The following is a 16,390-nucleotide window of genomic DNA, read 5'->3' on the forward strand; positions in this document are numbered from 1 at the left end:
TGGTTCGAAGGCGTCGGTGGGTACAATGAAATTGTCAAACAGGTGTTGTGAAGATGTACTGGTCTCCTCAGCGTCCGGTGCGGGAGCCTGTTCGGCGGCAAGTTTGTCAGGTGGGACGTCCGTACCGTCCGTTGGTGACTGGGACGGTGGGACGCGCCGATCGGAAGGACCGGGCGACGGACTGGACGAAACGGTAGACGTGGCAAGAGCCGCTGCGTAAGTGACCGGTAGGGCGGTCATCGTGGGTGTGACGGATGCTTCCGACAACTGGAGCTGCGCGACACGTCGTTGAATGCATTCAGACCGTAGGTGACCTTCTTTCCCGCAACCGGAACAGGTCCGAGGTTGGCCGTCGTACATTATAATGGCACGGCAGCCTCCGATACGTAGATAGGAAGGCACGTGTTTCTGCAACTCGATGCGGACCTGTCTAACACCGTTTAAAACTGGATAGGTCTGAAATTGGACCCATCGTTCGGCAACATGTTCCAGAACGTTGCCATAGGGACGGAGCGCCTCGATGACGACGTCTGCTGGTAGTTCGAACGGCAGTTCGAAGATCCTTATCGTCCGTGTGCCGAGACCTGCGTGATCGACGGTAACGGGTCCGACGTTGCCGTAGGAATGACAGAAGCGCAGTCCACGTTTTGCCTCTTGAAGCACCTTGTCGCACGCCGCATCGTTGATCATTTTGACGTAGACGGTACTGCTAACTATGGACAAGTGGATACCAATTAGATCCGTTGGTGGTATTTTAACTTCATCGCGTATAAATCGTTCTACCTCCAGGGCCTTGGGTCGGGCGAAGTCGGAACAAAAGTTGAAACGTAATGTCTTCTTCCGATAGTTGTGCGCCATGGTGGTCTAGAAGGAAAACGGCACTTACAGCGGCCGAAGTAAACACAAACACACCGTGCGCGCCTCGCCCGTAGCGCTCTGGCGCGTGACCGCCTCGTAGCACTGCCGGCGGCAGACTGACCACTCAGCTACCGGGGCGGACATCCCAGAACAATGTTTCTTGACATTTGTGGATACTTCTAGAATGTACTCGAACCGAATACAGAGACTGAAATTGTATTGTCCAGGTGAGACTTGAACTCACGATCTTCCATGCATCAGTCTAGTATCATATCCAGTACACCACAGTGCTAATCAGCTTATATTGTGACAATATGTTAACTTTGTTCCACGCCACTAAGTGCTCTTTTCTGAAATACTGAAAGAAAAAACTCTAGGTAATCGTACGTTGTGGCCCACACTTCTTTTTCATACCACAGTTACCCTGTTGATAGGTAGGTGGTTTTTATCCCAAGAACGACACTTTCCAGACAGTAAGTGATATGCATACCTTGCACGAACTGTTATTCTGTGTGAAAAAGAGTACATAAAAATATTAATAATCTCCGTGTAATGTATATGAAGAGCAGTATCGATATTTTACGATAATCTATGTTCTGTAGTAAAGATACTGTGAATAATGAAAACAAGCAAGCAGTGTCGATCACCAACCTCTAACAATGCTACGAATCGCATGATGAGGTACTGCTAATTTCCAGATGTTATCGTTCCCGACAAAAAAGAAGGCCTACAATTATCCTGCGGGCAGCTGCACACCAGACTCGAAACTTCTGTCATTATCACGGGGTGTCATCGAAAACATGACGGCTTGTTGAGCTCCAGTATCTGTCATTCTGGATTTTTAAATAGCCACATAGATGAAACAATGCTTCATCAGAGTAGAAAACAGAACCCAACAGCCGACACACTGTTGTGAATAAAACCATTGACAATAGCGCAATCTTTTTCCAGTATCAGGTTCTCGAACCACATGCACAACAGCTTCTTTGTGGCTGTGCAAGTACTCCCGTAGGTCTTTCCAGTTTGCTTACATTTTTCGCATGAACTCTGTTCGTGAACGTAGCAATGATGCACGGACATTTTTCCGTGTGGCATCACCTAACACTCAAGATCGGCCGGTTGCTTCTCATTCATTCCCAGTGCCAGTTTATCTGAAATGGGTGCCTGTGCGTGAAATCGTTGATTTTTTATGCACCCTTGTTGCAGTATAAGCTACACTAATGTCTCCCTGGCATTTTCAGAATTATCGCATTTTGACTTAACTTTCAAGAATGAACACAAGCGCAGCCTCGGAAAAATGTAGATTCATCCGCACAGAGACAACTCGATACTGATATCAAAAGTGAGGGAAATTGCTTGGATGTCACTTGCTATGCGTCTCTCCATTTCCAGCGCACAACATTCCCACTGGTAAAAAACTCACTTCCTCACCACAATATTTTCTTGATGTAAGGTTTGCGTTTATCTGGCTCATCCTGTAGAATAAAGAGGAAAACTTGCTTACCGAGAACGTTGAAATAAAATGCTTGGTTCATATTCGCTATAATGCAATTGAGTTGGTGCTCGCTCTTTCCCTAAAGAGGCACGTCCTTATGTCTCGTTGTTTCTGCAAGATAAACGAGCTGCGGTGTTCCAGCACTTAATAACTTTTTGGTTTTTTATTTTCCTAGCATTTTTGTACTTTTTCACGTGTGTTAGTGCTGTTTTTGTGTACTTTTGCTGCTGTTCTGTTAGGTAAACAGTTTTCTGGTAGCGTGTCAGGCCAACCAATGGTGCCACGACTGCGTATCTGGTGTCTCACATTAGAAAAAAATGGTTCAAATGGCTCTGAGCACTATGGGACTAACATCTGAGATCATCAGTCACCTAGAACTTAGTACTAGTTAAACCTAACTAACCTAAGGATATCACACACATCCATGCCCGAGGCAGAATTCGAATCTGCAACCGTAGCAGTTGCGCGGTTCCGGACTGAAGCTTCTAGAACCGCTCGGCCACACTAGAAATTGAGCTATTATACGACTGCAGAGACTTTTCACAGAACTGCCGAACAATCGACTTAAGTTGATCCCGCACTAGCGGAATTGCAGTAAGTTCATGTTATTCTCTAGCAGGGAATGGGGACTCGAGCACTGGGCCTTACAGTCCTTCAAGCAGACGCACATGTTTCATAATAAATTAGCATCTCTTTCCAAAATCAGAGATGGAATTCTACCCTATACTACTAATAACCTACACCATGTGTTGTTTCAAAAGTCTAATCAGAAAACATCGCGTTTCTTTAACGCTTGAGCGACGCCAGGTAAGAAAAGTTAATATATATATATATATATATATATATATATATATATATATATATATATATATATATATATATTTGTGGTATGTTAAGTGGAGACTTGTTATTTATAAATATTTTGTTTCTTTTCTTTCATGTCGAGCGTGGCAGCAAGATGATCCAGTGGGGACTCCAGACGCGGCGGACGACAAGAGCTAACCACTATTGCATCGTAGTCGACGGCCGGCGCCTGGAAGAGTCGTTGAAACATCATGCTGACCATCATTACAATATGTTTTATGTTTTTTTATGTAAAATGAGAAGGAATTCAATGTTCAATGTGGAATGATAAAGTTTTTAATTGGATGCCAATTGGTTATCAACTGTTAAATAAACTTCGTGTTGGAAGTTAAAATAGTCAGTTGACTCTGTTGTTATGACATACATCGTAAATATTACTTTGTGTGGAATTTGCAAATTTTATTAAAATTCAGACTTCTTGAAGAGATTCTGGCAGAATTTTATCAGGTGTGTGGACGATCTTCAATAATATATTTAAAGGAGGAAAGGGACCTCAGGGAAGAATTATTGGAAGAAACTGAGACCACAGAAAGAGGTGATTTTAGAAAACCGTTCGTCCCAGGGCATAGAAATGGCGAAAGAGTCACCATGATGATTGATTGCGGCAGTGAAGTCTGTGTGATAGGTGAAGCACATTTTAGAGGTAGGGAAGAAAACCTGAAGTGTCCAAAACTTCCTGTAATGAGTGTCAAGATAGTAGGAACTACAGGCAGACATGGACCAAATGTAAAGTTAGAGGTGTGGATTTCTTTTGTAATCGCGGGTTTAGATTTTACCTAAACTTTTTGATAGCTCCTAAGATGAATATACCCGTTCTTTTGGGATTAGATTGGTTAAATAACCATGGGGTTATTCTAGATTTTGAGAAAGGTTTTATGATATGCACTGTACAGGGTAGGAGTTTTGAATCTCAGTTTGTAAAGGTGAAATTGAGGATGTGCAGAATGCAGAGAAAGCACACCTATGTGCAGTCATACACGTACCAGTTAATGGTAAGAAACTACTAGAACAAAGTAATGAAAATCGTTTTGAAAAGAAATTAAAATAGAATGATTATTTATCACCAACGGAAAAAACACTAGTAGTAGACTTGTTGGTAAAATATAAGGAAGTTTTCTCCGATAAACCCGGTCGTATAGCAGGGTATGAATGCAAACTTAAGATTAAAGATAATAAGCCTTTCTTTAAGAAACCGTCTCCCATACCTATAGCTATAGCAGCTGTAGCTCTGGAACTTAAAAAGATGATAGATCAAGACATTATTGAAAGATCTCAAAGCCAATATAATGATCCGAATTTTGTGGTAAAAAAGGCAGACGGCAGTGTGAGATTATTTTAGATGGACGGACACTGAATCGCGTGACTGAAATGGAACGAGATCGTCCCTTACCTATGGAAGAAGTGTTGGCCCGATTAAAAGGGGGGAAGTACATCAGTACAATGGATATAACTACCGGATATTGGCAAGTAAAACTCCATCCAGATTATAGGCCATATACTGCATTTTTATTTGAGGGCAGGTAATTCCAATTCAGAGTTTTACCATTCGGTCTTAATGTATCGGTATCGGTATTTATGAGCTCTATGTGGACGACTTGTTAGTAATCTCTGATGATTGGGAAGAACACAGGGAATTATTGGAAAATGTATTTGATAAGTTTAAACAAAATGGAATAACACTTAAGTTAGCTAAATCTACATTTGGTAGCAAAGAGGTTAAATTTCTAGCCCATATAATTGATGCTAAGGGGATTAGACCTGACCCGAGTAGAGTAGATGCTATAGCACGATGTCCCAATTCGCAAGATAAAAAAACAATTAAAGTCCTTCCTAGGAATGGTAAATTTTTTTAGAAAGTTCATGTACAATTAACCCATGTATTACAATTTTGCTTAAACAAAAGACACCCTGGCGTTGCAGTGATAAAGAGAAGGGAGCTTCTAACGACATCAAAAATAATTTAGTATTTTCGGGGTTACTGTACCACCCAGATTTTAATGAAGAATTTAAAATGACTACAGATGCCTCGCATTATGGGATAGCGTGTGAGTTTTTTCAAGGAGATTTTGGGAAGGATTTACGGGATCACCGTAGTATAGCGTTCGCTAGTCACACACTGAATGAGCACGAACGAAACTACAGAAAAGGAAGCCTTAGCCGTTGTGTTGTGTTTCAAAAGGTTTAGATATTTATTAGCAGGAAATAAAACCATATTATATACAGATCATCAGGAACTTACATTCCAGATGAAAAGTAAATTATTATGTGAACGACTAATGAGGTGGATGTTAGCCCTACAAGAATTTAATTTCGAAGTAGTATATATAAAAGGGTCACAGAATACAGTACTTGATGATTTGTCAAGACTGCCGGTAGGAACTGGAGAGTATCCGGAAAGGTTAAAAAACAACACACAAATTAGGATCTATTTCCTTAAACAAGGGGACCATAAAAAGGGATTAAAAAGTTTGTTAAGCTAATAATGGAGGAACAAGAATTACGTGAGAATTTAAAAACAGTAATACAAGCTTTAAGAAATCATACTCTGGTATCTGGTAAGAAAGGTTACTTGGTAATGAGATCTTGTATTGGAGGAGCGATAAGGAACAAGGTAGATGGAGGATTTGTATACCCTCTCACGTAACTGAACAACTTACTGAATACATACACCAAGGTTATGGACACTGTGGTATTAGAAAATGTCAGTTGCATATGATCGGAGATTATTATCTTAGGAATATGGGAAGAATAACAAGAAAAATAACCCGTGTGTGCAAGTTATGCCAAAAGGTGAAAGAAACGGCACCAGCCTTACGCTATCGTATGTACCCTATAATTCCAGATAGGTTACTATAGACCTCATAGCTGTGGATCTCCTAGGACCCCTTCCGACTGGAAAAGGAAAACAGAGATATATTTTTGTGATGGTTGATTGTTGGTCAAAATATGTTTGGTTATATCCACTTCGCACAGCAAATGCACGTAACCTGAGTAGATTCACTGAAAGAGATTGTGTAGTAAAAGTGGGTGTTCCAAAGAGAATATTGTCAGATAATGGGAGCCAGTTTACAAGTAAAATCTTTAGAAATTATGGAGAAATTTAATATTCTCCACATCAGAGCTTCAAGATATTATCCGCAAAGTAACCTGGCAACGAGGGTAATCCGAGAAATCGTACAACTTTACAGAGTGCATTGTGCACATAAACATTCAAAGTGGCCTGAGACACTAACTGAATTTGAATTATTGTCAAATGAGTTGCCTCATATTAGTACTGGGGTAGTGACCTTGGAAGTAATGGAAAAGGAGGTGTTAGGAGAACCATTATTACATCTTTTACCATGGCCTGAAAATAACAGCCCCCCTGTAGATATGAACCAATATAAAGTGAGGAAAAAACTCGAAGCCACTGCAGAAAAAAGATTACAGCGGTATAATCAGGAAGCTAAAGTACCCCAGTTTAATAAGGGAGAAAAGGTTATGGTTAAGACACATATTAAGAGTTCCAAAATTAAAAAAGAAATCGCGAAATTTTCTCATATTTATCAGGGTCCATGGGAGGTTTTAGATAGTTCCCATCCCAAAGTATTACGTTTATACAACTCCACAAGTAAGAAAGAGAAGGGGACTTGTAACTTGACAGAAGTTAGAAAATATCGGGAGATTAGAGAACCATTACCTCAGGAGGTTCACTGATTTTTAGTTAATGTAGCGATCACAGGGTTCAAGCTGTGACAGTGGTTATCTTACGACAACCTTCCTTATTTTCTATCTTATTCGAATGATCTAAGAATAAAGCAGATAGTTTCGATGCCCACTGTAATCAATTTGAGGATGAAATCTAGAGAAAGACCATTACAATAATCAAAGTTTACAGTACATAGATTATTTTCTATAAATTGCATTTAATAATTACATATTTCCGTTGAAATATGTTTATGACTTGTAAGGAAAGATTATTTGTATGTTTTATGGACCCAATCGAATGCAATAAGGGTGGGTTTATATTGTTGTTTGTAGAGAAGGTATAATTCGACACATTAAACATACACAACACATTACACTTATGCACACAGACACACACACACACACACACACACACACACAGATACTAACGCAGATAAGGAAGGGTTAAGTTAGTAGGGATTCGTCATTTTAAGAGGATTGAATATCTTCGCGTATGTATGAGAAGGTAAAAAGTGTCAAGCAAAGAGGTTTTGGATGAATAATAAGATACGGGAGAGAGCGAGAGAAAAGGAGTGGATACCTCGGGATAACAGAAAGAAATAAAAATATATTGAAGGATAAGTAGTAAATAGAAGTTAACCGTCCAGAATGCGAAAACTAAATGACGAGTGAACTTTAATGAAGCGTTAATAATATTACAGAGGGTGTAGGAGAGTGATTATAATAATGAAGTTGCATACTGGTGGTGTTTTAATTAGAAGGAAATATGGGTTTTACTAGCCTCACTTTAGTGTAATCCCTTCTCTTGATACATAGTACCCAGGTATTGCTATGAAGCTTCTCTGCAATAACAAACACATATAGAGGAAATTGTTTAGTCATTGAGACTAAGGTTCGTTCAGAGAAAGACTTGTAAGTATACTATGCAATGACACCTAACTGGAATATGGTGATCAATGGGGCCATGGGCGCATGTTTAGAGAAAAGGGCAGTAATCAATTCCAATTAAAAAAAAAATCAACGCAATTGGAAGTAGGAGGATGTTTAGATGGTTGTATATAGTTAATGAAATTAAATTTCGACTCTGATTACTAGTAAGAGCATTCTCAAATGGTAGTTTATAAAGTTCATATAGGGAGTGTGTTAATATGCACTATTTAAACCCTTGGGATAAAACCAGTAAACTTGTGTTAATTTAAAATATTAAATAACCTGTAAAGAGTTCGGATCCATAGAGGATCAGATACCTGATCTCTCCAGAATGTATCACAATATATATTTATAAATCAAGATGTATTATCAAAAAGTTAAACATCAATCGTTAGAAATAAATAACGTGGAAACACAGTAAAATTTCATTAGTAGAAGGTATTTTGGTAGTAACCAATGATTACGATATTATGAAAGAATAAATATCAGGAAAAGTTACTGAAAATCTGATCTGTAAGTAATTAATAGAGCTCTGGTAGATAAGACAGATATGTATAATATAAGTGGTTAAACTAGATGTATTAAACAACAAAGATAAAGGCTGTAATCTGTTACAAAATAATGTTGTTTTTAGAGTAACCACCTTAATGGATGACAATTAAATTTAAGAGTTTGAACCTTACAATGACTTTTAGTTTAACTATTTAGTACTAAAACGACTAATAACTAACTTACCTAAAGGAGACTACTATGTAGTCTGAAATAATTTCTTCAAATATTCTTAAAAGGAGTAATATGAATGAATCCTATGAATGACTGGTAGGGAATGATACAAGAAAGGATAGATGTACATATATACACAAAATAAAATGATGTTTATAGTCAATATTAAAAGGTTTAAGAGGACTAAAGGCAAAGATGTTAATATACTTTGGAAAAGAAAAACATGAGTGTATACAAAAATGAACTGGAACAATTAATCATAAAGTAGATGAATTACGTCTAAGTTAATAGTAACATTTTGAGATTAATATGAGAAAATAATAGGTTTAGTAGACCTGGAGTCGCTCAGCTAGTGGTGGGGATATGTGGTGTATCAAGAGTCTAAACAGGAAACATTGCGTTTCTTTACTGCTTGAGCGACGCCAGGTAAGAAAAGTTAACATATATATATATATATATATGTATATATATATATATATATATATATATATATATATATATATATATATATATTTGTGGTATGTTAACTGGAGACTTGTTATTTATAAATATTTTGTTTCTTTTCTTTCATTTCGAGCGTGGTAGCAAGATGATCCAATGGGGACTCCAGACGCGGCGGACGACAAGTGCTAACCACTATTGCATCATAGTCGACGGCCGGCGCCTGGAAGAGTCGTTGAAACATCATGCTGACCATTATTAAAATATGTTTTATGTTTTTTTATATAAAATGAGAAGGAATTCAATGTTGAATGTGGAATGATAAAGTTTTTAATTAGATGTCAATTGGTTATCAACTGTTAAATAAACTTCGAGTTGGAAGTTAAAACTGTCAGTTGACTCTGTTGTTACGACATACATCGTAAATATTACTTATGTGTCAAATTTGGAAATTATATTAAAATTCAGACTTCTTGATGATTCTGGCAGAATTTTATCAGGAGTGTGGACGATCTTCAATAATTAACTAGTTTAAAGTTTTATTAATGAGAAGTCGACACGTCCTGACATTTTGAAAATAATCGATACTGTGAAGTGTATTAAAATTCTGTTTTACAACTTTATCGGCGATTGTGGTCAAGAAGATCGGTTCATTAGTGGAATAATTCATTAAATGAGAATAAGATTGATTCTTTAGTGACATTAATTAATTATTTATGGAAAAATTAGGAGAAATTCAATTTATTCTGGCAAAGATATCAAGGAGTGTCGGACCGCACACCGAACATATAAAAAACTCTGTGACTTTATTAAACTGTGAAATTATTTTTTTACGATACAACTTTTCTACAACAGGGACTTGCTGCGTCTATCCTTATCTTCTCGGTTGAATCTGCTACAGCTTAATGTTTTCTTTATGGATTTTTCAAGTAAGTAGGAAAAGAACTTAAGTTGATCAGCAGCGGACCGTCGATATTGGGTACACGGTTAGGCCGTTGTGAAGCCTGTTGCTTTGCAGATTGCCTTTCTTTCTCCTGCTGCAGACATCGTTGCTGAGTTACTGCGACAGTATCGGCGGTTCAGCGCAAGCGCAATTTAAGTAATATCTTTTCTCATTTTTTGTAATAACTGAGACATGAAACATCTCGTGCCCATCACCCTTTCTCTTACGTCTTGCATCCTGTATGCACGCCATGTTCCTTGCTCTCTCTAATGCATTGACAGAAAAAGAGATCGCAACACCAAAAATAATTATTGTAGGGCAATGAAATGTCTAGGTAACAACTTTGGCACTTATGCAGTTTAGCAGGTACGGAAAAAAATTTTTCATTTTTTTTCAAAATTTGATCGATTATAGTCAAATTTGATACGCTGATTACGAATACGATATTTATTTTCGCCCCAGTCAATTATTTACATCAAAAAAATTGTTTTAAACTTTTTAAAATTTTTTTATTTTTCAATATTTTGTCGATATAGTGAATTCTGATGCGCTGATTTCGAATATAACATCCATTTTCATTTTCCCTTGACCGTCGGCGATATCTTCTGCCCGATAAGCGCGGCGCTGTCGATGACGCAACATTGCGTAATACACTAACTAATCAGTATTTTCAAATCATAGGCGGCCGCTGCCGCGGCCGCATTCCAAAAACAAAACTCCCAACCTAACCTCAAGTGGGCTACGCTACAGATCAATTTATGCAGTTTAGCAGGTATGGAAAAAATTTTTCATTCCAAATGTATCTGGCTTGGAGAGCTTTGTGGGTGAATATGTAAAGTTTGTTGGTGATTGTACTTTGTATTTTCATAAATAAAGTGATCTGTAGCGTAGTCCACTTGAGGTTAGGTTGGGAGTATTTTTTTTTGGAATGCGGCCGCGGCAGCGGCCGCCTATGATTTGAAAATACTGATTAGTTAGTGTATTACGCAATGTTGCGTCATCGGCAGCGCCGCGCTTATCGGGCAGAAGATATCGCCGACGGTCAAGGCAAAATGAAAATGGATGTTACATTCGAAATCAGCGCATCAGAATTCACTATATCGACAAAATATTGAAAAATAAAAAAAATTTAAAAAAATGTAAAACAATTTTTTTGATGTAAATAATTGACTAATAATTGACTGGGGCGAAAATAAATATCGTATTCGTAATCAGCGTATCAAATTTGACTATAATCGATCAAATTTTGAAAAAAATTGATAAATTTTTTCCGTAGCTGCTAAACTGCATAAGTGCCACAACTTTAACTTCTTAAAATGATACGATCACAGGTAAATGAAAGCGCGAAATTAGCCATCGCAAATATGAAATGCTGGTACATTATTAATAACCGGTGTAACCACCAGAAGCGAAGGTGTTGTTGTTCAAACGGCTCGCTGGATCGCCGGTGAACTTGACCGTTTTTATCGTTTGGAAAGAGCTATAGTTGAGACTCGTGACACCACATTATACGTCTCCAGTTAGTTGCTGCCCAGCTTCTATGTTGTTCGGCCCGTTTCAGATGTGTAAGCCAAATGTGCTACATTATCAGTGGCCATCTGCTACGTAAGAGACTCCACATGATCACTGCATGCCGCTCTCTTCCCAAATTTCTGTCGGTAACTGGCTGAGTCTGTATTCAGTGAGAGCAGCTATTCCTGCCGGATTTGAAACAGACTGCCATGTGACAGTGCGATGCAGACTTTTCTTCTTCCTGTTAGTTCATACACTTTTATAACCATTGTTTTCACACCGTGTTACGTGTATGCGAGTGGTACACAGCTTTCTGCTTACCTTTTAATTACAAATAAAAGCATTCCCACATTTGAATACATCAGCTGGGAACTGAAGAACTCGCGCACTAGCAGATATTTTCAGGACGGTATGTGTGTTCATTTCATTCTGAATCATCATGGTGATGTAGAGGATGTTTTGATAGGATCTCTACATGATTGTAAGGAGCACTTCAGGTACCTAATAACACGTTTGGTTGTCTTAATTTTTGGTACCTCCCATGACTTTTCAACGTGATGTACACAGTCTATAAGTAAGCAACGTTCAGAACAGTTTCACACTTGTTACTATAAAATTAATGCTAGTTCTGAAAAGAAGAAAGAGAAAAGAAAGAGAGAAAAATTTGTATTCGACGAAGCAAAATTGTGACCTCTTTCTAATATAATGAGTCTTTAGAAACTATATGCCGTTTCCTATAACTTTGTATGTCTATTGCTTTTCTGAGAGGTTACATTCCGCGAATAAAATTCTTAAAAGTTGAGATTGTCTTTTCAAGAAGTTGAAGTTCAAGCAAGGATTACTGGTTCAAAATGTCCAAATGACACTGAGCACTATGGGACTTAACATCTGAGGTCATCAGTCCCCCAGAACTTAGAACTACTTAAACCTAACTAACCTAAGGACATCACACACATAAATGTCCGAGGCAGGATTCGAACCTGCGACCGCAGCATTGGCACGGTTCCAGACTGAAGCGACTAGAACTGCTCGGCCACTACGGTGGGCTTAAGGATTACTGAGATTAACTTAAATTCAGAAAGATTCTTATACATAATACTCCTCGTGATCAGAAGGAAAGCGAATAGGTGCTTCAGTTAGCAAGGTGCTGCTCCAACTGTAATGTCTTAATTCTATTCACATCTTGAAACTTTATAACGATAACCGTTACAAACAACGGAAACGTCAAATTCATTTACCTGTTTACTTATCTCGGCATTCCTTTCGTTTCCTAATATTGTTTAATCAAATGATTATTATTACTTTAGTTGCTCTTTCACTGAATATTATAACAGTAAGTGACATTGAAAATAATCCACACAACCACACATCCTGGAATCTTAGCAATTAAATATTCGGAGCCTAGTTCGTGCATGAATGCGTCGGAGTCGCACTTGGTGTGGGTTTATTGACAAGGAGAGAGAAAATTTCGTCTTTCAGTTTTTATTGTTAGTACACTAAAGACGTTACGGGAGTTATGTGTGGAACAAGTAAGTTTATCCAGTTTTTAAAATGCGTAGTATGTTATCAATAGAATAAATAAAAGTATAATCTCGAGCTCTCTTCATCCAACAATAACATATCCTTAACGTTTGAAAATAACAAGATTGAATTCTCTAGACACACTCTCGTTATCTTCAATGAATCCTGACTAGAAGCATAAGATATAAAGTGATGACACATTTCTAAGGAAGGAAATCTACATCTTATGTAAAAAAGGGTCACACTTTTCAGTTGAGAGCAATTACATTTAACTCATTTGTTTTGTTGGTGTGGGCGTAGATAACAGTGAATAGTTTAACCAGATACAGATATAAATCACCAGTTATTGTTTTGATACATTTATTTGATTTAATTTTACTGATTCTTTATCTAGGATTAAAGTTCTTGCAGACTCCATGACTTCTCAATTGTCCATCTTCGCAAAAAACGGTACTTCAGCCGTATCCCTACATTAATTTGAGATTTATGCAGTATTTTTCGACAGTTAGCAGTCTACCGACTATCCTGTGCTATTTCCTTTCATCTCTACCTAGCTACTACACGTAACATGGTCTTTAATCTGTTATTCACATTCTAGTGTTGTTCTGCCTCTAGCATTTCTCGTCTGTATGCAGTCCATCAAGAGTAGTGACTGGCGTATTGTGTCGAGCCAGTTGCTCGGCCACCATTGACCAGACGTTTTCAATTGGCGAGAGATCTGGAGAATGTGCTGGCAAGGTCAGCAGTCGAACATTTTCTGTGCCCAGAAAGCCCCGCACAGATCTGGCATGCGGTCGTGCATTATCCTGCTGAAATGGAGGATTTCGCAGGGATCGAATGAAGGGCAGAGCCACGGGTCGTAACACACCTGAAATGTAACGTCCACTGTTCAAAGTGCCGTCAACGCAAACAAGAGGTGACCGAGACGTGTAACCAATGGCACCCCATACCATCACAATGGGCGATAAGCCAGTATGGCGATGACGAATACACGCTTCCAAAGTGCGTTCACCGCAATGTCGCCAAACACGGATGCGATCATCATGATGCTGTAAACAGAACATGGGCTCATCCGAAAAATTACGTTTTCCATTCGTGCACGCAGGTTCGTCGTCGAGTACACCACCGCAGGCGCTCCTGTCTGTGATGCAGCGTCAAAGGAAACCGCAGTCACGGTCGGCGAGGTGATAGTCTATGCTGCTGCAAACGTCGTCGAACTGTTCATGCAGATGGTTGTTGTCCTGCAAACGTCCCTCTGTTGACTCAGGGATCGAGACGTGGCTGCACGTACCGTTACACCCATGAGGATAAGATGCCTTTCATCTCGACTGCTAGTGATACCAGGCCGTTGGGATCATGCACGGCGTTCCGTATTACCCTCCTGAACCAACCAATTCCATATTCTGCTAACAGTTATTGGATCTCGACCAACGCGAGCAACAATGTCGCAATACGATAAACCGTAATCGCGATAGGCTACAATCCGATCTTTATAAAAGTCGGAAACGTGATGGTACGCATTTCTCCCCGTTGCACGAGGCATCACAACAACGTTTCACCAGGCAACGCCGGTCAGTTGCTGTTTGCGTATGAGAAATCGGTTGGAAACTTTCCTCATATGAGCACGTTGTAGCTGTCGCCACCGGCGCCAACCCCGTGTGATTGCTCTGAAAAGCTAATCATTTGTATATCACAGCACCTTCTCCCTTTCGGTTAAATTTCACGTCTGTAGCACGCCGTCTTCGTGGTGCAGCAATTTTTAATGGCCAGTAGTGTATTTCAATTGATCATTTGGAATAATTTCTTAACAATACTGGAGGCTTTCAAATTTACAAATGTAATGGAAACAGTTTCTAAAAAGAGAAGAGCACAAAATACTTTACTGTAACATGATAATTTTGCTAACTACATGCAGCGTGTATGAAATGTTTGTGTTTTAAGGACTTGACTTTTAGAATGGCGGTACGAAAACAGTGTCATTGTTAGTATTTAACAACACAAAACGATTCCAATACTGCATTTGACTCTTGATTTTCAGATTCTCATCAAACGGGGACAGGCAGACGCCGGATGCGTTGCACCCGACGTGTGGTCGCAGTGCGAGGCAGTGGGTGGTTGGCAGCGGTGGCGGGGGCGTCGCCGCTGGTCAGCGGCCCGCCCTGGGAGAGCAGTAGGCGCGCTCGTGCACCGCCGCCAGCTCCTCGTCCAGCAGCAGCTCGAACTCCCCCAGGGCCTTGGCGCTCGGCACCTTGTTCCAGCGGGCGCTGCACCGCGACACAACACGACACAGCTCTCTCAGCAAAATACATCGTTACGTGGGCACACTTTTCAATAGCACACCCTACAAATTCCATGGCGTACGTGTCTTACCTGGTGAGCCAAAGCATTATGACCACCACCCACCGAAAGTGACGTAGTAAGGACAATATATATATGGCGCAGAGGTAATCATTCTAGTAACAATTTACTACGAGGATGGCCACACAAATTGCAGCCGGTTTTCGACCTCCCCTATCTTCCTCTCCAGTTAGTTCCATCTTGCACATAACCTCTCCGATCCCATCAATCCACCTCAGCCGTGGTCTTCCTCTCGGACTGTTGCCTCTGATGTCTTCTTCCAACACCCGCCAGGTAATCTGACCTCGCTGCAGAACGTGCCTGTCCTACGTCAGTCTCCTCTCTTCGATCACGGCCACAATGTCGAGAGACTTGTATATCTGTTGGAATACGCCATTTTCCCTTTTTCTCCTCGTTCTCCATCCTTCACTGACCAAATACTATGTCTCATAACAGCATTCTGAGATGTCAGGCGTTTCCTTTCTATCTTCTGCGTCTTAGTCCAGATCTCTATTCTCAAATAGGACGATAGGTTGTATAGCTGTTCAGCAGATCCTAATCTTCGTGGCCACCGATAGAAGCCAAGAATTCAGTAGCATTCCAAGTGCAAACCTTGACCTGTTTCCAGTGACGAAACTAGTACAAAATGGGCACATCCATTGACATTAGCGACTTTGATAAAGGGCAGATTGTTAATGCACGGCGCCTGGGAGCGAGAATCTCGCAAATGAAGAAACTGGTTGACTGTTTACCTCTTACTGTCGTGAGCATCTATGGAAAGTCGTTGCAGGAGAGTGAAGCCACGAGTATCTGGGAATGTGTTGGACGCCACACGCCTCGCCACAGGAGGGGGATGCCGGAGGCTTCCCTACTGTGAAAAGTAGGATAGGCCGCGGCATGTGACAGAACTGACGACAAAGTACAGTGATTGTGCAAGCATAATAATTTCGGAGCCCACCGTTCAGCGGACATCGTTGGTAATGGGTCTCTACAGCAGACACCCCAGTCTGTTCCCAAGTTGACCCAACGACATCGGGCTGCGCACGCAACACCGAGATTGGACCTTGTCCCAATGGACA

General features: G+C 39.9%; 1 protein-coding gene across 1 annotated transcript in view; it reads right to left on the reverse strand.

The window, feature by feature from the left end:
- Positions 1 to 15,120: 15,120 nt before the first annotated feature.
- Positions 15,121 to 16,390, reverse strand: part of LOC126482231 (polyglutamylase complex subunit TTLL1-like) — an 87,813-nt gene continuing 86,543 nt past the window's right edge. The window contains exon 8 of the mRNA XM_050106210.1: positions 15,121 to 15,238. Within this exon, the coding sequence (XP_049962167.1) occupies positions 15,121 to 15,238 (118 nt within the window). The remainder of the gene's footprint in view (positions 15,239 to 16,390) is intronic.

This window comes from Schistocerca serialis, chromosome 5 (genome assembly GCF_023864345.2).
Source record: "Schistocerca serialis cubense isolate TAMUIC-IGC-003099 chromosome 5, iqSchSeri2.2, whole genome shotgun sequence".
Taxonomy (NCBI): Eukaryota; Metazoa; Arthropoda; class Insecta; order Orthoptera; family Acrididae; genus Schistocerca; species Schistocerca serialis.